The sequence below is a fragment of the Myotis lucifugus genome, unplaced genomic scaffold (assembly GCF_000147115.1).
Source record: "Myotis lucifugus unplaced genomic scaffold, Myoluc2.0 scaffold_385, whole genome shotgun sequence".
Classification (NCBI taxonomy): Eukaryota; Metazoa; Chordata; class Mammalia; order Chiroptera; family Vespertilionidae; genus Myotis; species Myotis lucifugus.
The window spans coordinates 927,787-953,524 of record NW_005871433.1 but is presented as its reverse complement, the minus strand read 5'-3'; the positions used below and the strand labels follow the sequence as shown (position 1 = coordinate 953,524).

Sequence of the window (25,738 nt, the reverse complement as noted above, 5' to 3'; positions counted from 1 at the left end):
CTGTGGTCAATGTCCTCTTAAGCTAATAATTAAGGTATTCTTTAATGAAAGCTCCAACAAGAGCGGAAGCCATCCAGTCATCCGGGAACCAATCAGCCAGTGCCTGAGGCTGATTACAGGAGAACCGGAGCTGTCCTGTCTTTGGGGGAACAGGGGTGGTGGGGGTGGGGGGTGGGGGGGGGAGGGAGGGCTGTCACCGTTCAAGACGGTGGTTGGCCCACAGGGGAAGTAATCATATCATTATGCTAATAATTGAGAGTTACCAGGCCCTGCATTGAGGCCAGGGCCAGTGGTGGGTACCCAGGCCACTTCACGATGATTGTAGGCTTGAGTTCCAAAGCCAGGTCTGTCTGATGCCAAGGCCTGTGTGTTTAGCCACCGAGCCATTCTGCCTCCCACTCACAAACAGAGGGGGTCTGTGCAACGGTGTGCCTTGTTTATTTTGTTTTCTTGTGGACCTGGTACGTGGTGAGGTAGGAAGACCAAGTACTTCCCTTCGGGGGCTGGAGGTGGGTCATCTAATCGCATCCCTTTTTATCCATCCTTACAACTCGGAAGCACGGTGTCGATTCTGTTACAACTGGTTTTTTCCCCAAATAAAATGATCCAGAAACAACAGATACCCGTAACTATTTTAAAAGGCTGACATGGGAAATAAATTGACCAGCTATATTTATTCTACAGCGAGGAGTGCTATTTGAGCAGTGGAAAGCCAGGGAACCCAAGTCCGGCCACAGTCTGAGTAATTAGGACTCCATTAACCACAATGCCGAATTCCGATCAGCAGAAGGGGGCTTGACCATATAACTCTGGAACTGGAATGATTTCTCTCTAATAAGACTTTCTTTTTAATAGAAGTTGTACAAAAAGAATCATAATTTTGGGGGGGTGGGAGCTCCGGGTCCCTTTTATTTATAGCATTCTCGGAGTCAGGGCTAGAGAACAAGGTCACTGCTTGCTTTCCAAGCCTCTCTCTCTTCCAACTGCAGCTCAAGACTAGGGCAGGGCAGGCCTTGGGGAGGGTAGGGCTTGTCAAAGGGAACAGAAGACAGGGCAGAGCTCCTTGGTGCTGGGGATGGGGGCTGCCACTTTCCAGAATGAGGACTGCAGACTGGCTGGAGGATCCAGTGTATTCCCATTCCACATGATGAACACATACCTGTTAAAGATCATGGGAAGCACTGTGGATTTCTAAACGCAGACATGAAAACACTTCTGGCCCGGCCAGCATGGCTCAGTGGTTGAACATCGACCTATGAACCAGGAGGTCATGGTTCAATTCCCAGTCGGGCCACATGCCCGGGTTGCGGGCTTGATCCCCAGTGTAGGGTGTGCAGAAGGCAGTCAATCAGTGATTCTCATCATTGATGTTTCTATTTCTCTCTGCCTCTCCCTTCCTCTCTGAAATCAATAAAAATATATATATATATATTTTTAAAATTCTGTAATTGGGCAAGATGATGTCACTCTATCTCTGGGGATCTAACAGCACCATCATAATCACAGATGCAAAAATCACCAGAGAGAAGTGTCATGCTTCCTAAACAGAAAAGCTCGACTAGAAAGAAAATATAAGCTTCCATGATTCTCATCTGTTCTGTTATCTTCAAGAAGAGCTCCATTCAAGGAATCCCCTTTAACAGAACTTAGTAACTGTGGCCACCAACACCTGGGTCTTTCCTCGTGGATCTCGATGGAAATCATCCTCTTGAGTCTTACAGGGTGTGTGTTTGACATTTTAAAGCTTCATTGGTTAAGAAAGGCACCCTCCCCTTAGTGTGGCGTGAGGTCGGGCAGCTCACATTCATGGACCTGAGCATTTTCCTCCTCCCTGGCACTGAGGGGTCTCTGGGCTTGAGAGGTTCTTTTACTGAGGAGGGGCCCTCAGAGCTGATGAGATGATGCCTGGGAGGTCCTATGGGCCCCTATACGGCCACTGCTAAGAAGACGCATGGAGCCCTAACTGGTATGGCTCATCGGATAGAGCGTCAGCCTGCAGACTCAAGGGTCCCAGGTTCGATTCCTGTCAAGGGCATGTATGTACCTTGGTTGCGGGCACATCCCAATAGGGGGCGTGCAAGAGGCAGCTGATCGATGTTTCTAACTCTCTATCCCTCTCCCCTCCTCTCTGTAAAAAAATCAATACATTTTTTTAAAAAAGAAGAAGACGACGCATGGACAGGGGTTCTAATTCATAAAGCAGTTATTAAAGCTTCCTCAGCAAATCAGAAATTGTGTGATAATGTTTAAACCATTCACACATGAAAAGCTAGAGTAAGTCAATAAATCACATCATTTATTCTGCCAAGAAACAAGAGGGAGAACTTACACGGAGCCACTGTAAGGTACCAGGCACTTTCAGAGGCGGTGACTCAGCGGGAGAGGCACGGTGTCTCAGGCTGCCCACAGCATCCCCACAACTGGGCCGGCCCTTGGCCTGGTCTACTCCACGCCCTCAGGAAGCGGACTTAACTGTTCAAGCCTTGTTTTCTTTACGGGGATAATGACAGTATCAGCCCTTATAGGGCCAGGCACACAAACACACACAGCACTCAGATAAGTTATTTTTATTCCTTATAAGTCTATCAGGTGGGTATTTATTTCTGTTTTACAAAAACAGAGGTTCTGAAAGCTTATTTTACCACAGTTAGTCCACGTTAAGTAGAGCATGGATCTATTCACTCCAAGTCTGCACACTTTTCAGTATTCTGACCCCAAAATGAAATTTAAATGAAAATAACAAAAACTGTCAACAGCTCAGTGAGGTGAAATATAGAACTTATATCTGATTACATGTGTCTTCCCTCCCTGAAGTCACGGGATTTACTAAAATAAGAATCACCCAAACCTGAAAACTGTAGAGCAAATTTGGGGACCCCCGTATTATATTTTCTCCTACGTTTGAATCACAGGCCAAAAGAACAGCCTGTGCTGATGGAATTGTACTAACTAGGACTATCCAAAGGCAGCGACAGCATTCTGCCAGTGTTCTGTGCCAGTGACCTAGAAACTACTGCAAACCCTATTTTTGTTTCTTAGGGGCTGAAATTTCAGTGAAACAGTCCAGCCAACTCTGACCCAGAGTCTTCGAATTTGGAAATTAATCCCCAGAGAAAGGGAATATTAATTTTATTGCGACAGAAAATAACCTTCTCATAGCCCATTATAGGAAGAAATAACTAACTCTACAATGCCTCCCTCCTACGTACTTGCAGCTTAGAGCATGAGGATTCAAGAGAATTAGGTTAGTGATTCTTCTGGAACCTCCAGAAGGCATTTGGTTTAATGACACATACAAAAACACATAAGCACTCGGTATGTGTGCAGAAGGCATATCATACAATTTCAAAAGAACATAAATGGACACTGTAAAATAAAATAACTTGAATTTGCTGAAATATAATCATAAAATAATATATGTTCACATTTATTTGAAATGGTTGCAGCAAGTAAAAAATTTACCGTTTAAAAAAACAAATCTCGCCGAAACCGGTTTGGCTCAGTGGATAGAGCGTCGGCCTGTGGACTGAAGGGTCCTAGGTTCGATTCCGGTCAAGGGCATGTACCTGGGTTGCAGGCACATCCCCAGTGGGGGGTGTGCAGAAAGCAGCTGATCGATGTTTCTGTCTCATCGATGTTTCTGACTCTCTATCTCTCTCCCTTCCTCTCTGTAAAAAAAAAAAAAAAAACAACAAAAAAAAAACAAATCTCAGGAGATTTACGGTTGCATATTTCCAGTTGAAAGTACTCTGGGTCAGAGTTTATTATTAAATTGATCCTTAGACTAATTTGGACATGAAAAAATAATAAACAAAACAAAATTGAGGGGGTACCGGGGGAGAACAACCTATTGTATGCTCCTCAGTGAGAGATTCCTAAGCGGACACAGTGACAGCGTCGCCCTGAGTGTGGGTCATTCTCCTATACTCGCACATTTCTCATTTCCTTTTACAAACGCTTCCCAAGATGTGAAAAAGGACCCCCAGGAAATATTGAAAAACTCGATGAACACCACAGACACCTCTGACACACCCGAGCACCAGGCATTTCCTAACCCCAGGGCTTACGTTCACCAAGGGCCCTGTAGACGTCCCCTAGGGTCCTGACGTGAATTAGAGGTCTGCAGCAGACACTGGGATTGAAGAAATCCTTGTTCTAGTAAGAAAGGTAGTGACTGAGCGGGGAAGAGGTGGTCACACCACACCTGCTAGGGGAACTCCCGCACCTTCTGCTTAGCTCCCTCTCAGCACTCCCAGTGTCAGGTGCTTTCTAGGGGAAGCGTGTTATTCAATGTGGATTTTTTTTTTTTTGAGAAGTGAAAAGATTTTTCACTTAAAATGTTTATCACCCTAGCCAGTTTGGGTCAGTAGTTAGGGTGTCGGCTCTTGGACTGAAGGGTCACAGGTTTAATTCTGCTCAAGGGCACTTACCTGGTTGCAGGCTCAATCCCTGGCCCCAGTGGGGCACGTGCAGGAGAAACCAATCAATGTGTCTCTCTCACATCGATGTTTCTCTGTCTCTCCCCGTCCCTTCCTCTCTCTCTAAAAATCAATGGGGGGAAATATCCTCGGGTGAGGATTAACAACAAAAAAATGTTTTTTAATGTTTATCAAGGTAAGATGATAGGTTTGTAGTGATCTTCCTGTTCACAAACAAATGGAGATTAGACTTAGAAAGAAGCATCCGTGGTTTATGACAGTATCAGCTTAAGGAACAGGTCAGTGCTTTGGTTAACCATTAAAGTACACAGAACACAATGGCAAGAAAGTATATTTCCATGTCTCTAACACAAGCCACTTGTACTTTAAAATGACATTTAGCATAACCCCTGGGTGGGCGGGGAGACCTGTGAGCAGTGGGCAGTGTAGCAGAGGTGAGGTGACAGACCATGTCTGGGTTCACATAGCTGTTCTGCCCTTTTCTTAATTGTGAGGCCGCCTTTCCCCCTCCCTAGGTATGTTCTAATGCCCCTCCATCTCCACAATTCTGTTATTATAGGAACTTGTTTATGTTCATAGATCAGGCTTCACTCAAGTGACTCATCAGAATGTCAGAAAAACCCAAGACATTTGATTTCCAGAGTTTAGAGTAATACCTGCTGATTCAGCTGAACTTAACCCTGTCTGGAACAAAGAGAGACATAAATAAGGTAAACTGACAATGGCAGGTATGCCAGAAACCATAATTGCATTTCGAATGGAAGGAAATAAGGTACTATTTCCAATTGCAAAAGGTCAATGTATTTCCTGCTGCCAGCGTCCAGAACTTGATAGGTATCGTTGTGGTCATCCCAGCTACTCGTACTAATAAGAATAACTGTCTAATCTAAGGGGGCTGAGGAAATACAGAACAGCATAAATGAAAGTGAACATTTAGAAAACCAGGAGTGAGGTTCTCATAAACCATAAAATAAACGAGGAGTGAGGTTCTCATAAACCACCATGATGACCTATACTACAGCTGCTTCTGGTAGAACCCAAATTTGGCATGCAGCTTATGACATAATTCATCCAGCACATAAGATGAAAGCAAAACTCAGCAGAAATGCAGTTTGTGGTTGCAAGGAGCAGAAGTTCCTCCTCAGGGGTCTTCATAAAGGATAACTGTGTCAGCAGCAGCCCCAGGAACTTTCCTTCCAATAGATGCAGTGGTTAGGTACAGAGTGCTAGTCCTTACTTCAAGCCAACTGCATCACAACTAAGCAGAGGCAGGCATCATAGCATGATGGGAAGAGGAAGAGCCTTCCGTTCTTGTGCTGCCCGAGTTCAAATCCCAGCTCTGCCATTTACAGCTATGTGACCTTGGGCATGTCATTCCAACCACCTCCGGTACCTCAGTTCCCCTGTGAGGCGTGGATGACAATAGCAATTTGCAAAGATTGAATGAGTTAATAAGCACTGTACAGTGTTGCCACTTATTTTATTTTTATCCTCACATGAGGAGTGAGGATATTTTTCCGTTGATTTCTAGAGAGAATGGAAGGGAGTGAGAAGGGAGGGAGGGAGGGAGGGAGGGAGGGAGGGAGGGAGAGAAACATCAATGTGAGAGAGACACATTGATTGGTTGCCTCCTGCACGCACCCAGATTTGGGTCAGGGATTGAACCTGCAACCCAGGAACATGCCCTTGACCAGGAAATGAACCCACAACCCTCTGGTGTGCAGGTCAATGATATAACCACTGAGCGACACCCGCCAGCACATGTTTACTGCCTATTAATAAAGAACCCAGTAGAAGTAATTGGGGCAGGCACTGCTGTAATACAGTTCAGTATCTAGCTCCATACTGACCTGACCTGACTTGAGCCCAAAGCCCAAGGTAGATTTTAGAACACTGCTGTCCAAAAGCACCTTCTGCAGAAATGAAAATGTCATGTATCTCGGGCGTCCTGTCCCATACAACAGCCTCTTGCAGCTCCTGAACGCTAGAAATGTGGGGGCTTCGAAGGAAAGTTTCCTGGGAGAGAACCACAGAAAAGATGGTCTCTTTCTTCTTCTCTCCATGGTTACAAATGGCAGTGAGGCCTGAAAATCCTGGACTCATCTCAAAACCAGCTGAAGGATGAAGCCAACAAACAGGAGGGAAGAGCCAAAAGCACAGGGGAACTGAGCTAAATTTGCATTATGTCCTCTTCCTTGGCGCTGCCTACGGAGGTGGCAGCCATCTCCTACTCGGCACCATGGCTGCCCTCAGACCCCTCGTGAAACCCAAGATTGTCGAAAAGAGGACCAAGAAGTTCATCCGCATCTGTCAGACCGATATGTCAAAATTAAGCGGAACTGGCAGAAACCCAAGGCATTGACAATAGGGTGCATAGAAGATTCAAGGGCCAGATCCTGATGCCCAACATTGGCTATGGGAGCAACAAGAAAACAAAGCACATGCTGCCCAGTGGCTTTCGGAAGCTTCTGGTCCCTAACGTCAAGGAGCTTGAAGTGCTGCTGAAGTGCAGTAAGTCTTACTGTGCTGAGACCACTCACAGCGTCTCCTCAAAGAACCACAGAGCCACTGTGGGAAGAGCAGCCCCGCTGGCCCTCAGAGTCACCGATCCCTATGCCAGGCTGCGCAGCGAAGAAAAGGAATAGACAGGTTGTGTGCACATTGTATTTGTGATAATAAAACCATAAAATTGGGCCCAAGATAAATAAATAAATAAATTTGCATTATGTCACCTTGGGGTGACGACCTCTGGACTTCTAGTTATACAAAGCAGTACACTTCCTATAGTGTGAGCCACTTTGAATTTGGATTTGGGTTTCTTGCAGCTGAAGGCACTTTGATACATACATGGTTTCACAAGGCAAAAGACCGAGGCCTGGTTAAAACACCACCACCAGGGGGCACTGCTCCGGGACGTCCATGCGAAGTGGTGGAGAAAGCAGTATGCGGGCCCACAGCCTGATGCTCTCAGGTAAAGGGGCTTCACAGGACAAGTGGCAGGCATCCTGTGGGAGCAGGACTAGCACAGTTCCCACCTGCAGCATGTCGAAGGAAACATGGGAACGATAAAAGCTATTTAATCTGAAAAGAAAACATGTAGCTATAGGTGACAACGTAATGCTATTAGTACTTGTGTACGAAGAGTTCTATAGGAGGCACTGTGGGCAGATAAGGTAGTAAAACTTGACCAAGACCCTGCTCTCGTGAACTTACAATTAAAGACACAAATGAAAAACAGAATACCTGCTCATGATTATGGTAAACAATAAGGAAATGGGACCGGAGTGGGCAGTCAGATAGGGTTAACTACGGGAGCTTTTCTGATCATGCCAGGGGTTTGAGCTTGAATTTTAAAGATTAGTAATATTAGGAGGATGTGGGGAAATGGTACATTATAGAAAGAAGAAAAGGTAAGTATTTAGGAACAGGAGTGGAAATTTTAGTAACATGCTGCTGAGACGGCAGCAGGCGAGGTTCTAGATGGCTCCACCGCCAGATTCGTGACAGACAGGGGGGCTAAGAAAAAGAAAACTTACCGTTGGGGATAGAGCCTCAATCTGGAAAACCTGTTTCTCTATAGGCCCTAGCTTTGACCTTGGACAAGCTACTTATCCCTCCCTGTGTCAGTTCCCTCATCTTATAAAAAGGGGAGATGCAGTGGGGCTGGGGGAACATAAGGATGAAATGAAATGAGGCATGTAATGTGACTTGTATAACTGGGAGGTAGTTAAGCATCAAAGTTATTATCACTTTTAAATCCACAAGCAATTCACCCAAATTAGTTTCAGAGCAATTATAAGGCAAACATATAAACTTGATATAACTATTAAACCACATCTGAAAAAAAACCTCTTTGTTTTCTAAGCAATTTACAACCCATTTTTTAAAAAACAAACCTTAAAACAAAACAAACAAAAAAGCACACCTTAAATTAAAAGAAAAAACTATGATACACTAAAAATTGGATTGTGATTAAGAGATTATATATACATTTATTGGTAGTGTCACTAAATTCTGAATGCAGAGAATAAAATACAAAGAAATCAGTACTTAAAAGGAATCATAAAAATGCAACATATGTACATATATATTTAGCCAATTTGCATATCTGTTTAGATTTACAAACAAATGTAAAGCTAGTTCCACAGCTTTCATTATGAATATACTTTGATGTCTAGTGTTCTAGTGTTCTCTGTTCTAAAATCCAGTTTTTATTTTATTTACATTAAGTAAGGTTTATTTTGTTATCTAACCTAAAAGCAAGACTCTGAAGCAATCAGATAAATCAGGAATTTTAAAACAGCTCTTTAAGAGAGGAAAGAGACACAAGAAAGGGAGGATAAAGCCTCCTCAATCTTAGATATGTAAATACAAAAAAGCTAATAACAAGAAGCAATAAGAATCACAGAAATACCAATTCTATTCTAAACTAAAAGTTTGAATTCTAGCAACAATTCAAATAGCAGTAGCTTAGAAGTCTTTGTTCTAAAAAGTAGAACCATTAGTTCTTTCATTATAGTTTTCTGACTATACCCAATGAACAATTATCAAGTCTTCATATTCTTTTTTAATAGCCCAAGAACATTTTTTATACATAACAGAATCATTAACAAAAGAGGCCTTCAATCATACTGCGGAATGCTTCAATATAGTTTAGGAGCCAAATTTCAATTTACATAATATTACCATTCATAAAACATTTATGACACCCAGTACAATTGTGTTGAGCTGTTAACTCAGACATACTCCATCCGTTCTTGACTCTGGAGAATTACTGACATGGCTGAAAATTGTTATGACAATCGTACAGGGCCTCTACAAGGGCTGCACATAAAATGAAATAAATATGAACTACAATACAATTGTGACAACATGGCAAGCTTATGGAACTGAATTTTCCACTATCATAATAGCACTACAAAATTATAGTGACCATTAAATATCAGTTATTTTCCCCTGCTAACTACTTAACAGAAAAAGTTTTCTGACTATATTTTTGATGAACAGACTATCCTTGAAATAAACTCTAGGGGAAATTGAAAAGTAAACAAGTTCACTTGTCACACATATCACAACAAGCAAAGCAGTTTACAAAAACAAACAAACATACAAAAACACAAAATTATCCTAAAAACAAATAAATATAAGATCAAATCAATAATTTTTGAAGAAAATATAGCTCACTTTCAAAAGTTCTATTTGGTTTGTGACTAAACTTGAAAGTACTAAAATAAACCAAACAGGTTCAACAATACTGATTTACTCTGTGGGATTTGAAAAAAGCACTTCAAGTTTTAAGCTGAATATTTCATTCTCTCCTCTATTCCAAGACTATAAATAAAGAGAGAAAAATAAACAAAACAAAAAAACACAAAATAAAACCACCAACCAAAACTAACCATGCAAGGAAACCTTTTTTCTTTTGAACACGTCACTTCAGTTGGTCCTATATTAGAGTTACGTTTCCACAGCAAGGACTTCCCTTATCTTTCTTTCATTAGTCATTTCCATGTTTTTATCACACAAGGCTGTGTGTTCCTAAGAAGTCAGGCTGAGTCACAGGTAGCTTTAGGATGCAATATACTGACTACAGTATGTAATTAGTTCAAATGAACATGTCATTCTAAAAGGATTACAATATGTAGAAATGCAAAAAGAAAATAATGTACAGACTCACTGCCTTGCACTAAGAGAACAACTTTGAGAAACTGAGAAACACTGACGCCGGGAAGCAGGCGTGTGCCCATCTTCCATGAGCTCCTTAATGCACCAGTTCTGGCTGGTTTTCCACGAAGGGCAGCACCCCACTCACATAGTAGGCAATTCCAAGAGACAGCAGAGCAATGACAAAGATCAAGAGCAAAACCCTCCAGAAGCCCAGATCCTCTACAAACTCCTGCCATGTGGTGCGGAAGCTGGACAGGACGCCTTCACCTTGCTGTAGGTTGGGGTTGAGGAGGGAATGGCTTTCCATGGCGCTGTGAAAGACGCAAAGAGAAAAGAAATAGGCATGAAACAACACATTTCACCCATTTCAAAAACATAAAACAACAGAAACCATTATTTAGAAAAGAGCAACTTTACAACACAATTCTCACAGGAAGAAAACTGATGTATGTACATTTATATCTCACACACTCATGTTCTGATTTATGTATCTGGACAAGCTACCTTGAACTGTAAGTTGCTAAACTACAAAATTATGCTTCCTGGATTTGTATCTAGCAGAGTCAAAGTTAAAAGTGCTTTTCTAATAAAAAGTCCCAAGCAGGAGTCTTGAAGTAGATCAAATGAGTTGTTTCCATCATATACTAAACCAAATTTATTTTAAATTTAGAAGAATTCAAAACAAAGATTCATAATTTGAGAATTTGTAATAAAAATAAGCAAAGATGGGCAAATCTAAAAAATCATTTAATACAGTATGTGAAACTTAAAGTTAAAAGAGGATTATTATTTAGTTTAATAATCTGATCAATGAAGGAATTTCTTCTTTTATCTGTAATTCTCTAATAATGGAAGCTTACTTCTCAATCTGTTGTACATTTGAACAAGTCTACTCATTAGGAATTCTTTTCAATAGTTTCCTCCCACTGGTTTTAGTTTTAGTTTGTACAATAATCCTATATAATAAAAGGCTAATATGCAAATCGACCAAACGGCAGAATGACCAGTCGCTATAACACACACTGACCACCAGGGAGCAGACACTCAATGCAGGAGCTGCCCCCTGGTGGTCAGTGCGCTCTCACAGGGGGAAGGCCGCTCAGCCAGAAGCCCTGAGCCGGGCTCATGGCTGGGCGAGTGCAGTGGCGGTGGCAGGACCCTCTCCCATCTCCGTGGCAGCGCTGAGGATGTGCAACTGATGGCCATCAGTCGAATTTCATGCGCCGGGCCTCTAGTACAGAATAAGATTATTTCTCTACTGCATAATGGCTGAACCTAGCTGAAATTAGGTAATACAAACACCATAAAAGCATTGACTCTGGCTTTCAGAACTCTATCAAGGAGAAATATGACTGCTATAAACAGAAAACAGTATATCTGACTTCCGTATCTGAAAGCCCGCACTATGATGAGTTCAAAGCTCGAAGGGATTAGCACCCGCAATTACATCACAACACGAAGGCCCAGCAGCAGGCTATCATTTAGATTAAAGCCACAATGACCATAATCATATGTTTCAACTATCTATTGCTTAGAAAAAATCATTACTACCCTCCCTAAACCCTTTCATATTCTTCCAACCACCTGAGTACAAAACAATGCAAACAGCATAAAACGATGTCTTCGAGTCTGGTTCACTATGTAAAATTAGCAGTTTTTTTTAAATCTACAGCTTCATTTTACTTCTTGACACTGTCAACCAGAGTCCTTCAGCCTTTCCTATGAGAGGCCTTCTCTCATCACGGGAAGCTGACTTCCTACTAAGCCAGTGTGCTTCACATCCACAATTTCTCATATTAAAAGATGTTTATTCTCTGAATACAAGAAGACATTTTCAGTGGGAATTTACAATACAAAAATTTAGGAAAACCGAAGCAAGTTAAAAATAAGATTAGAACGTTAAGGTTTAAACATGTAAAACCATAAACAGATAAAGGTCAGAAGTTAATTCTGACATAAAATTTATTGACTATACCTGAGCTGGCATGCTCTCATACTGAAAGATGTTAGATGTAAAATGGGAATTCATTGAGCCTTCTCCAGGAGCTCATCACGCTCTGCCCATCAGAATTTTCTATAGTGACTCTATTCAACGAAATGTTTCTACTGTCTTTGGAATACCCACTTCTAGCATGATGGTGTGTGTGCATGTGAATTTTTGGGTACATTTGTCATCTACACTGTCTTAGTCATCCTGTACCTATAAAAAAAGAAACTAAATTAAACTTAGGATATAGGGGGAATAGGGAAGTATTTCTCACCAACTCGATTTATATAGGCCCTTAAGAAATTATGCTTCCTGGCCAGTGTGGCTCAGTGGCTGAGCACTGACCTATGAACCAGGAGGTCCCGTTCGATTCCCAGTCAGGGCACATGCCCGGGTTGTGGGCTCCATTCAGGAGGTAGCTAATTAATGATTCTCTCTCATCACTGATGTTTCTATCTCTCTCCCTCTCCCTTCCTCTCTAAACTCAATAAAAATATCTTTTTTTAAAGAAAGAAATTACGCTATGTCTCAAAGCCTAAGGGAAATGGAAAATACTATCGTAAATGCATTCAAACTCTTGGTTTATTTTCTGCTCTAGAAAACGTAAATTGTTACACAGCTATGCTATAATGCCATGTGCAAGCCAATTCCTTTAAGCTTTTTCTCACTTTTTAATTAATATACAATTCTGATAGCACAAAATTTATCTTTTTAATGTGCACAATTCAGTGGTTTTTAGTATATTCACAAAGTTGTACAACAATCTCCATCTAATTCCAAAACATTTTTATCATTCCTGCAAGAAACTCCATACCCATTCGCAGTCATTACTACCCACTGTCCCTTCCTGCAGCTCCTGGCAACCACTAATCTACTTTCTATTCATCAATTCTGGACACTTCATATAAATGGAATCATATAATACATGGCCTTTTGTGACTGACTTATTCTCATGTAGCATGTTTTCAAAGTTTTCCCATGTTGTAGTTTGTATCAGTATTTCATTACTTTTTATGGTGGAATAATATTCCACTGGATAGATAAGAAGACACTTTATCTATTTATCAGTTGATGGAACTTTTGGGTGATTTCCACCTTTTAGCTATTTGAATAATGCTGCTATGAACATTAGTGTACAAGTTTTTGTGTGAACATGTCTTCAATTTTCTTCAGTATACACCTAGAAGTGAAATTGCTGGTTCATGTGGTAACACTGTGTAACTTTTTAATGAACTGCCAAACTGTTTTACCTTCCTACCAGCAATGTCTGAGGGTTCCAATTTCTCCACATCCTCACCAACACTTGTTATTGCCCATCTTTTCGAGTAGAGCCATCCTGCTGGGTATGAAGTGGTATTTCACTGTGGTTTGATTTGCATTTCCCTAATGACTAATGATGTTGCCTTTAAGCTTTTTAATTGAAGCTTAAACCGCTGCATTTTTATCATGATGCTGAGGGGCAGAAGTAAGACAGGACAACCAAGACAGGACAACCAGGTAGAACAAATATTAAAATTCAATTTCTGAAGAACTGGCTTTACACATGATATAAATAATATAAATTCTCATACTGAAGTGTGGAAGATATGTGAAAGAAGCAGGAATACTGAGCTGCTCAAAAGACTAATTACTTCTTAAGTAATCACAACGGAGGCAAAATGAGTTAAAAATCAATTTCTGATAGAGATGCCAAGAAACGAGCTATTAACGAAATACACCAAGCAAGATCTCAAAAATATACTAGCAAAAACAAAAGCACATTCTTGAAAATTTCTCATGGGAAGAAAGCTTGAAGTAATTTACTACTATTTTATAGAAAGATGAAAATAACTTTCAAGTTATTTTGGCAGAACATAATCTGTCACAAATAATAGATAACAATGCTATTAAATTGCTTATGGCATTCTGACAGATCCAAAGTACACATTCTGACAGATCCAAAGTACACAGGTGAGAGAAGACTTCCTGCTTACTTTATCTACTTGTCAGCTTCCAATGATAACTCATGAGAAACATGCACTATTCTACAAGTAAAACTCTTTCATCTTTTTGACAGTAATAAATATTTGAAAGTATGTGAACAACACAGTCCTAAGCTTCAGAGTGGAATTAATGGTCCAAATGAATATAATACCAGCCTCACCCGAAGAGGGAGGAAAGCAATCATGTGGACAAAGGAATTGCAGGGTGAACTATGAAAAATAGAGAGGATTTCATGTAGAACTCAAAGAAACAATGGTCCTGATGGTCTAGGGGGGTATATATAATCCTAAATCCACATCTGATCACCCAGCTACTGGGTCAACACCTGATGAGAGCCCTTGAAATATATCCCACTGAACACTGTGGGGGGAGACTATTATAAGCCCGTGGTCCTTCTTACCTGGTAAAATCTAGAAGGCTTACAGTCCACGGTGGTCAATGAAACGACATGCTAGCACAACAACGTCTGGCTCACTGACTATCTGTTGAGCCAGTGAGGCCAGGAGAAAAAATGGTTTGTCACCTTTTCAGCACCCCCTGAACTGTGTTCTGAACTGCTTATAGATGAGAAATTAAGAGAGACTTACGACCCAGTCAGTCACTGTCTTAGCTTCAATTACTCACAGGAGCCCAAATTTTATTTGTTCCAACTCATGGAAGAGTCACTTTCACTTTCACATTCACATTACTGAATTGTGTACATGTTAAATTTTGTCTCCTTTCTCTCCTCTTGTTTTACTTTTCCTCAACAGTCCATTTCCCTACCCTTGAAACTACCTTTTGGTCTTTTCTAATTGTCCAAGTTCTCAGCCTTACTTATCCTTCTCTCCCTTTTGTGACTTACCCTTCTCTCCCTTTCTGACATTCCATTCCTTTTGTGACTGTACTAAAACCCTGAAACTCCAGTGGCTTCCCTCACCTTCAGTTCTAACCACCTCTGCTCTCTGGCACTGCTGCTGCAGCAGATCCCCTTGCACGGAACACTATGAGCATGGGGCACATAACGCTTCCTGTTAACAGCTTCTCAACTGTCATCGGGAGCCACAGGGACCCACATTGAATTCAAAGGAAGTATCAAAGCTCTGTATTTGAATAAACAGAAAACTCCAAAGTTATCATAAAAGATCCAGGGACTTAAAATGACTTGTCCATTAAAAAATTGTATCTTAAGTACCTTTCACTCTCAGCTGTCTGCATGGTCTCCAGTTTTGAGTGGGTTCCTCTGTTAAATCCTTTTACCTCCTGTTCTTCCAAAGATTCCAGCAATCGGATGACATCTTTATTCACTCCCCTGCGCTTTGCCAGAACTAAGGGTGTAGCACCTTGATGATTGCTAAAAAAAGGTAAAAAAAATAAAATAAAGAGGTCATCACAGTAATTGTATGACATTGCTAGTACCTACTTGTGTAGATAGTGAAGAAAGTACAAGCTGAATTAAGTCAAAATTAAAACCCAGAGCAGAACCAATGATCAAGCTGAAACCTGAATTTTGAGTTAGGGAAAAAGGAAAAGGAAAGTATAGGCAAAAGAATGAATAAATGAGAATAAATAAAAGAAAAAGAGGGCATCCTCCCAGAAATTGATTGGAAAATCTAATTCTAGATCCATTTTCATTTGACATTTACATTTTATGGGAAGGATGTTTATATTTTTTAAAGTCTAACAATTAGCCTGACAGGCGTGGCTCAGTGGTTGAGCGTCGACCTATGCCCAGGTCAAGGGCTCAATCCCCACTGTGGGGCATGCAGGATCAATGATTCTCTGTCATCATTGATGTTTCTATCTCTCTCTCCCTCTCTCTTCCTCTCTGAAATCAATTAATATACATATATATATATATACACACATATACATATATATGTATATATATTTAACTCTAAGAATTAAAAAAAAATCCCAAAAGCAACCAAAATAAACTGCTTTGGTTTACCAAGCTATTTAACACTAACAACAGGAAGAGCCTGAATAACTGAATCCTGTAGTCAATTCCCACCACATACTGTCTTTATAGTAGCAGAACCACTTACTGTCTTATTCATATTTAGGGACATTAAAGCACCAATAAATTAGGGCAACATGTAACTGTGGTTTAAAGGCCAAGCTCAGCTTTAAAGGTGGCCTGACATCTTTCCCACGAAAGAAAGTATCTCTAAAACAAATAAAGAGAACCACTTCTTCAAATGGTTCAGTATAAAAAGGACTCTGAGCCTCAGAGATTATGAAGCTGGCATAGAATATTATAGGATAGAAGGCAAACAAGTTTTGGAATCAGGTGGAACTAGGTTCAAATTCTAGCTATGTGACCTTTGTCAAGTCATTTAACCTTTCTTGTCACAACTATTTTATCTGTCAAATGAAGATAATACCTACTACAAGAGCTATTCATTTTGAGCTAAGATAAGTAAACAAGAGTGCCCAGCCCATAATAGATTTTCAACAAATTTTATTTCTTCTTTTTCTCGTCTTACAATACACAATTAACAGCAGAACCTAGCCACTACTTTCCTAGAAGAACGTATACTGCTTCAGCATAAATCTAAAAGTCAACCCCTTGTTCCCTCATTCCCCTAACAAGACTCCATTGTTCTCAATGCCCTTCTGACTGTATCCCTACAGCTGATCAATGAGGAAACAAAATCAACAGACTCCAAGATTAGCCCACTGGGTGGAGATTCATGGGAAGAAATGACTCGACTTCAAAAACCACAGAGAACTTACCAAATATCAATTTTGAGTCCATTGGAAACTAAGAATTGAATAGTATCCACATGACCACAGAGATGAAGAGCTGTGTTCCCTTGATAATCTGTGGCCAGAAGATCCGCACCAAATTTATGCAACAACTGGCAGATGTCTACGTTCCCGCGGGCTGCAGCAAGGTGAAGGCCTGTTCTGCCCCTGCTGTCACGGATGTTGGGGTCAAAGCCACTCTCCAGAAGCCGCTTGGAATAGTTAAAGTCCCCGTCGATGCAGGCTTGCAGCAAGGGCACGTTGGTCTGAGAAGAATCATTTACAAAAACGTAGGACATCGTTCTGATGTGGTGGGTGCCTGTAATGAAATATGAGGTAAGACTCAGTGAAGCCAAACTAAATCAAGACAATGAAGTCATTTAGAAAAGCGCTTTTTGTTATCCTTCTTGGCCTCCTGCCTCCAATGAATTACCTCTCCAAACAGAAACTGCAACCAAGTTATCAATTACCTTTTATTTTCCATTAAAATGTCTTATTTCCTTCATATCTGTTGGGTCAAATTTGCAATGAAATTACTATAAAGCTTTACTTTGCTTTTTACCATGTAAAAAAGATTAAGCTATTTTTAAAGTTAAGCAAGATATAACTGCTTAGATTTAAGTTTAAAAAACAAAGACATGTAGGAAGATGCATTTAGAAAACAAAGATACACATCCTTAGACTTCACACACACACATATGCATGGACTCACTCCTCATATTCTTACTTAAAGTAATTCCATATATTTGCTTCTTATTGTATTTGAGATATTCTATATGGTAAACAGAACTACCTGCTCAAAAGTTAACTAATCAGCATTAAAAAAAAACCCCAGCAAAATCAATACCCAATAAGTTCCTGCTAATTGTTGTTTATAGTACAAACTTCAAATTTTAATAGAAAGAGAAAAGCTAAAGAAAGCAACAAACTCAACTTAAAAATTGGAAATATCATAAATTATTTCAGATTGTCCATCTTTTTTACAGTTTTCAACCTTTTCTCCTTTGTTCTATGGTTATCTAAATATCTGATTTTTCCCCTGGCCGGTGTGGTTCAGTTGGCTGGGCGTTGTCCTATGCACTGAAAGGTTGCTGGCTCCATTCCTGGTCAGGGCATTTGCCCAGGTTTTGGGCTCAATCCCCAGTAAGGGGTGTGCAGGAAGCAGCTGGTCAATGTTTTGCTCCCACATCGATGTTTCTTTCTCTCCCCCTTCCTCTCTAAATTTTTTTTTAAAGCCCTAGCTGGTATGGCTCAGTGGATAGAGCATCAGCCAGTGACTGAAGGATCCTGGGTTCAATTCTAGTCAAGGACACATGTCTGGATTGCAGGCTCCATCCCCAATAGGGGGCATGCAGGAGGCAGACAATCAGTGATTCTCTCTCAACACTGATGTTTCTATCTCTCCCTCTCTAAAATCAATCAATCAATATATATATATGAATAAAAATTTAAGAAAAGATTTAATAAATTAATTAATTAATATCTGACTTTGCCAAACTCCCATTGTCTGAAGACTGAGAGATGAGGAAAACCAGGTCTGTCCAGGAATAGAGGCGGGAAAAGGCAGCAATCCCACCTGTGTCCTCTCTAATATTTCATCCACCTGAGTAGTGCAGCTTCACCAGTCAGTTTGTCCACTTCTCTTTCATTGATACTTCCCTGCCTCAGCTCGCTCTCTCTCTCTCTCTCTCTCTCTCTCTCTCTCTTTTTCAGTGTCTCTCAGTGGCTGTGGTTTGATGAGATTCTTAGCTCCTACACCTTTTAGCCGGGGCTCCCAGCAGAGCCTGCACTGTCCCTCTAGTCCTGGGCTTCCTTACATTGGAGCTCTGCTGCTGCCATAGGTTCTTTGTGCAAAGGGAAAACATTAACAGATACTCAAGGCCTGTGCTGAGCCAGGCACTGCCCTAGAGCTTCTTACTGAATTTTATTTAATGTTCCAACAGCTCCATGAAGGTTTATTGTACCTAAATTTTAGTAAAGAGTCATTGAAGGATGTTAAACCAAGAAAATGGCATGGTCATTACATTAGTCTTTCAGAAAGATTACATAGTTGGCAATATGTAGAGCTTAGATTGGAGGGGGTCAGATTGGAGACAGGGAAATCAATCAATAGATCGTTGCAGAAATCCAGACGAGAAATGATGAGAACCTCATCTAAAGCAGTGGCCGAGAGAAGGGGGAATACTGGAGAGGAATATATAAGATAAAATTAGCACACAATTTAATGACCCATTGGATATAAAAAGTGAGAAGTTGTTAAAGATAATTCTAAATAAGGGGGAAACCTACTTATGATTAAGAATTATAGAGATCAAGATAAAGTAAACTTCATATTATGACATTATATAATGCTTTTAAAAGAAACTAACCAAATGAGAAGAAATTACTCAATAAAATTGTCAAGAATCTTCCTTTTGAGGATAATCTCTCTATTTCCCCTACAGCATTCATTGGATTGGATCATTAAAAAAGACAAATCCAGCACAAACTTTTAAAAAAATAAAATACAACCTAAGTGCTTTTCAAGATGTAATGTGTTTTGGTTAAATTATGTCTGAATAGATGCTGAAAAACAATTCACTCGGTGTTTTTTGTTAGAATTCTTGTGGTTTGCAGACTGGGATTCTTTTGAGTGTTGGCTCAGTTAATAAAAAAAAGAAAAGCCTTTCTGGTTTATTTTTTTAAGAAAGAATAAGAGTGATGTATCTTGTGAGTTCCTTTGTGCCCTTGAGAAACTGCTAGCCTTACCCCAAGTTTAATAAGCTCAGCGATAGATAACACTTCTCATTTTGATCACAGAACTGAATCTGTCGTAAAGCAAGGCCATCATAGAAAATATTCGTGTAAGCCTTACGATGAGATCTTTTTTCAGTGGTCACCTGGCAGTTCTCTGAATTCCTAAGAAGGTTCAACAGGATATCCAGAAATGTACCGGCGAGGATCTACAGTAAATAGAAGATTCAGTTATAACAAAGGTATGGTGTGAAAAAACCTTGCTGTTCTCTTAAACACAGACAAGCTAGTGCGGCCTGTAGGTGTTCCCCAGAGAATCTATGGGTAAGGCATCAACTTACGAGGCTAGTAAAGTAACTGACAAGTAATAAAGGAGTGAAAAGGAAGAACTTGGCTCTGTTGCCCACAAATAAGAAAAAATGTCAGGCATTCTGAATTCTGGTGACTTCGAGTGAATTCTGGGAGTGCAGTTTTTTCTCTGCTGATGACACAAAATTTGATTCTTTTTGTTTTATCTTTCTGACATGTTTTTCTTATTTGTGGGCAACAGAGCCACTTTATTAATGATGGCTAGATCTCCTCCGATTGTCTTCCCTCTTCTTTTCAGTGCGAAAGAAAACCTGGCTCAAGTCTATCTTCGGCCTTTCCCACACGGCTGAGCCGGTTCCTGGACTGCGTGCGGTGCTGCTCCACCTTCACGCTTTCGCTGGCACCAGTCACACTGAGAAATACTTCGAGAGAACCGTCTGTCCACTGTGCTCTTATTCTTGAGGGACTATGGACAGGCAGTGTGGTCCATAAAAAAAAATCAACATAAATTTGTTAAGCAAACATTTACTGTGTGCCTGAAATGTGCCAGTGCCATGCTGAATGGTGGGGTTTGAAGTCCAAATCGCAAATGCACAGCTCTGGCTGAAATCCAGGTTAACCTTTCACTGGTCATTCATGTTCACGGTTATCAAATCCTTTTAAACAAACTTGTACAGAGAAATAATTAGTGGTACTTTACGAAGCTCCATGTACAATCTGTAAGTCAGGTGGTATCATAAGGGCCATCAGTGCTGGGTTGGAAGTGAAGACCAGGGCGGACAAACTATATGTGAGGACTAGTCCCACCATAGTGTCAACAAATAACATGACGACTGAGAAGACACAAAACATCTGCCCTCCTCAACTGTTTCCTAGTTCTCTGCGATTCTATAGTACAACTTAGACAAGCTTCCTATCACAGAGCCACTTCATCGATTTCCTTAAACAAATACTCTGATTCACAAAGCCTGGTATTTTCCTGCCTTGTCCTAAGCCCGGGAGCGAAGTCTCTATGACTGAAGCCTCTCACTAGCACATAATCTGGCTTTAATTTTCCATGTTAAAATGGTGCAGGATGGGTTACGCTGAAGATAGCAGGGTTCACATTATGAAAAGAACAAGTTTTGCTTCTTGTCTGGAGATAGAATTATAGATTATAAAGCCATCCCTGCCCATGATCTTAATGCTCCCTTAAATCCACAGGAAGACATTACTTTACTGCCATTTTCTTTTGATCTGACACGGCCCCATAAGAAAATAAACTTGAGCAAATTACAGATTTATGTGATGTCAAACAATGTTATACAAATACATTAGATCTAATTCCTAGAAACCTGCCAAGAAAATGTCTATGACTCCAATTAGATCTCAACCACTAGAAATCTATTCAGAGCTTCCTCAAGAAGTTATGGAAGTGGATAAAATCAGGAAGATTGTCTTAGAAGGACCAGGGAAATACTAAATTATCACAGATCATATGGCTAGAATTCCAATTTTTAACCTTGGAGTTATCTAACCAAAATAAAGACACAATATGTGAGTATTTATTTTGAATTCTTAATGTAAAAAAAAAAAGGTAGGCCTCTTTCTGAAAGCATGGTACTAAGTAAATTTAAAAAGGAATTGAGAATCTATCCTTTCAGGATATGCCAGTACTATGAAGAACATTTGAAGAAGGAAGCGTATAAGTAGAATCTTCTAAATTTTACTTCCAAGGCTCAAAAAGAATTACTAGATGTTCAACAGGAGTAATTTTTATATAGAGCTGGAACCACCATGACAGATACAAGTTTACCTTATTTCTAAATTTGTGGAGAATTCACATTTTGTCTTATTTCCAACAGTTTAATCTAACTTCACTGGGTCTAAAATTCTTAACTTTATGCAGTAAAGGTGAGGTTAATGTGAAATGTGTGAATTACAGAATGCTACTTTAAGGAAGGCCAGTTCATTATGTTTAAGTTCATATAATAATTAGAAGTAGGCTAATCACATATTACTTAGTAGAGGTTCTTAGAAATAGGAGCTTAATAAAAAGGGAAAAAAGGAGTGTTTGTATATCTGCTATTACTATGCAAACAACTATTTAGCAACATCTGAGATACATAATATTTAACATTTATTAAATTACTATACTCCAGGCACTATTTAAGTGTTTTTTTCTTGTAATCACTGGTATAATCCTCATAAAAATTCTGTAAGGTAAGTACTATCATTATCCTCATTTTATGAGTAAAAAAATTAAGTCACTAAGTTTGTTTTTTATAAGACTTTTTAAATATAATAAATCAGGTTAACAAACCTTTCTATCAAAGATTACATAAAGGGAAACATTAGTTCTAGTCCACAAATTCTGAATTAACTCCTTACAATTATTTTATTGAAAATAAACTTCTTTTTAAACTGTGGGAAAAAATATCTGGAAATGTTTCTTATTTTACAGGAAACATCAGTTCAGCTCATATATTCTGAATCAACTCTTTGCAATCATCTCACATAAATAAAATTTTAAAAGTGTGAAAAAACAACAATAAAATATTTGGAAATGTTTCCTACTTTACAAGAAGTGACTAAGTTCCTGGACTCATTATTTTCAAGTCTTTCTTGTTCAATGAAGTAGTGAGAAAACACCTAAAATTTTCTTTCTCCATCAGGAAATTTAAAAAAAATCAAAAAAGGATTTCTGATATGCATCTCCTGCAATATTTGTATTACTTTATTATTTGTTTGCATTATTAAAATTTAGTTACAATCCAAGTTTTAGAAAGATATTGGCTTAAAACAAATCAAAGTTAAATTTTCACAAAGGGAATATTGATCATCTTGAATATTTTATTTCACTCTAATACCTTTCAGTATTTTCCAAAATCTTTACTGTGTAATTTTACCATGTTTAAAATTCTTAGTAAGAGCCGAAACCGGTTTGGCTCAGTGGATAGAGCGTCGGCCTGCGGACTGAAAGGTCCCGGGTTCGATTCTGGTCAAGGGCATGTGCCTGGGTTGCGGGCACATCCCCAGTAGGAGATGTGCAAGAGGCAGCTGATCGATGTTTCTCTCTCATCGATGTTTCTAACTCTCTATCTCTCTCCCTTTCTCTCTGTAAAAAATCAATAAAATATATTTTAAAATAAATAAATAAATAAAATAAAATTCTTAGTAAGAGACTTCTCCCATTGAAAGTTTCCAGTTTATAACTTGTAATCCTATATAATAAAAGGGTGATATGCAAATTGACCCTAACGGCAGAACGACCGGGAATGACCAATTGCTATTATGTGCACTGACCATCAGGGGGCAGACAATCAATGCAGGAGCTACCCCCTGGTGGTCAGTGTGCTCCCACAGCGGGAGCTCCACTCAGCCACAAGCCAGGCTGACTGGCTGCGAGTGCAGTGGCGGTGGTGGGAGCCTCTCCCGCCTCCTCAACAGCGCTAAGGATGTCTGACTGTGGCTTAGGCAGACATCCCCCAAGGGCTCCGGGCTGCCAGAGGGATGTCTGACTGCCAGCTTAGGCCCAATCCCCTGGGGAGTGGGCCTAAGCCAGCAGGTGGACATCCCCCAAGGGGTCCTGGACTGTGAGAGAGTGCAGGCTGGGCTGAGGGACTCCCCCGGGGTGCATGAATTTTAGTGCACTGGGCCTCTAGTTATATAATAAAGAAATTAAATTAAGTAATGGGAGGTCAATCTGCAGCCTTTCATGCACATATAGTGCTTCTGTAAAAACTTATTTGATTTTTTTTAAAGAAAATACATTTTTTCCCTACAGCAACACTTTATTTACATGGCCTAATGGTGCCACCTTGTGGTCTACCTGGGCTTCAAGTGCAACTTGAGCATCTAGTATAGGTATAAAGCAAGAAGAGTGCCACTAAAGTTTCTCTTTAATTTCAGTTACTTATCATTATAATCCTCACTAATTCTGAATTTGTGAAAATTTAGAGTTGGGATGAAGTTAAATCTTCCTTTAAAAAAGTTTACCAAACAAATTAATGTCATAAATATGATTCCAGGCCTATTCCGAAATCTAAACCTCACTGAGCCCACTTCGGCAGATTTCATTTACACAGAATCAATGTGCTACAAAAATGGCATTCTTGATTTGTTTATTTGGTGTTATTTAAAAATATAGGAATTACAACTTTTTCAAATAATTTCTTATTTTCTAAACAGTCCACAAAATTTAAACCATGTTTCACCTAAAATAGTTTGAAGGCACACAGGATTGTGCTCTTAGGAGAAATTTAAATATTTCCATAAAAATTCAGAGGGGCATGGTCATTTAGGATCTTCTAACCTAATCTCCTTATTTTGCAGATAAGAATACCAAGAACCAGAAAGGCTGTAATTTTTTTTTTTAAATCCTCACTGGAGAATATGTTTATTGATCTTTAGAGAGAGAGGAAGGGGGCAGGGGGGTGAGGAGAAACACGATGTGAGAGACACATTGATTGGTTGCCTCCAGCACACGACCCCAACCCGGCTGGGGATTGAACCTGCAACCCATGTATGTGCCCCTGAGGGGGAATGAAACCTGACTGAGACCCTTCAGCACATGGGCCAGTGCTCTAATCACTGAGCCACACCAGCCAGGGTGCAGAGAGACATTTCAATGAAAGAGGCAGTACCATTTGGCGATACGAAAGGCTGGCTGAGATTAGACTAAAAATGCCACCAAAGTTAAAATGCCTGGATGACCTGTTCTAACAATGTCACGCTCAGGACTTAAAAAAAAAATTATAGAAGTTCCAGGTGTACAACATTCTTAATTTAACACCTGTATACTCTAAAAGTAATCACCCCTGGCCCTAGCTGCTGTGGCTCAGTGGCTGAGTGTCGACCTATGAACCAGGAGGTCACAGTTCCATTCCCAGTCAGGGCATGTGCCCGGGTTGTGGGCTCGATCCCCAGTGCGGGGCGTGCAGGAGGCAGGCAATCAATGATTCACTCTCATCATTGATGTTTCTATCTATCTCTCCTTCTCCCTTCCTCTCTGAAATCAATATACACGTATATGTATATGTATATGTATATGTATATGTGTACCAGTGTGCATGTGTGTGAGTGTGTATATATATATATATATATATATATATATATATATATATATATATATATGCACACTGAGTGGCCAGGTTATTATGACCACCCCATCAGTACTTCGTTGGATCACCTTTTGCCTTCAATACTGCGGCGATTTTTCTTGGCATTGACTCCACGAGATGTTGAAAGGTGATTCGAGGAATCTGACACCATGCACCATGCCTGATGAATAGCACTGTCCAGTTCTGTGAGATTTGGTGGTTGTGGAACCAGCTGCCTGATGGCTCTTTCAACTTCGTCCCACAAACGCTCAGTTGGACTGAGATCTGGTGATTGTGGGGGCCACCTAAGCAAGGTGAAGTCTCCCTCATGTTCTTGAAACCACTCCTGCACAATATGAGCACCGTGGCATGGCGCATTGTCTTGTGGGAAGAAGCCATCTCCATTGGGATACGCCATCAACATGATAGGATGAACCTGATCAGCAAAGATACTTAGGTATGTTGTGCTATTCAGACGTTTATAATCTGGCCCTCTAGCAACTTCAGCGCGAAATTATAGCTAATTGCCTACAAAGGTCAGGGGGTCTTAATAATCTGCCCACTCAGTATGTGTATATATGTGTGTGTGTGTGTGTGTGTGTGTGTGTGTGTGTGTATGTGTGTATATATATATATATATATAGAGAGAGAGAGAGAGAGAGAGAGAGAGAGAGAGAGAATAGAAATAACTTGTCCCGGAGGCAGAGCACTGTGTTGGAGAATCTGGGGGGTAAGCAACCTGCTTCTCGGCATCGATGTCAATTACGGGGCCCACGCTGTTTTGTTTTGTTTTGAACCCGGCACGGGCG

At 40.2% G+C, this 25,738-nt stretch overlaps 1 protein-coding gene and 1 pseudogene across 3 annotated transcripts in view; one reads left to right on the top strand and one right to left on the bottom strand.

Annotated features, from left to right (window-relative positions):
• Positions 1 to 6,526: 6,526 nt before the first annotated feature.
• On the top strand, positions 6,527 to 7,099 carry LOC111823076 (annotated as a pseudogene).
• Positions 7,100 to 8,400: 1,301 nt separating this feature from the next.
• The window catches only part of ANKRD46 (ankyrin repeat domain 46), a 17,885-nt gene continuing 547 nt past the window's right edge, over positions 8,401 to 25,738 (bottom strand). The window contains exons 2-5 of one of the 3 annotated variants that reach the window (XM_023743334.1): positions 19,686 to 19,748; positions 16,795 to 17,125; positions 15,251 to 15,409; positions 8,401 to 10,417 (exon numbers count right to left, since the gene is read on the bottom strand). In XM_023743334.1, the coding sequence (XP_023599102.1) occupies positions 10,201 to 10,417; positions 15,251 to 15,409; positions 16,795 to 17,105 (687 nt within the window). In that variant the 5' untranslated portion in view covers positions 17,106 to 17,125; positions 19,686 to 19,748 and the 3' untranslated portion in view covers positions 8,401 to 10,200. Of the gene's footprint in view, positions 10,418 to 15,250; positions 15,410 to 16,794; positions 17,126 to 19,660; positions 19,749 to 25,738 lie in introns of all 3 variants that reach the window. The other 2 variants (XM_023743333.1, XM_006101875.3) reach the window with 2 other exon arrangements.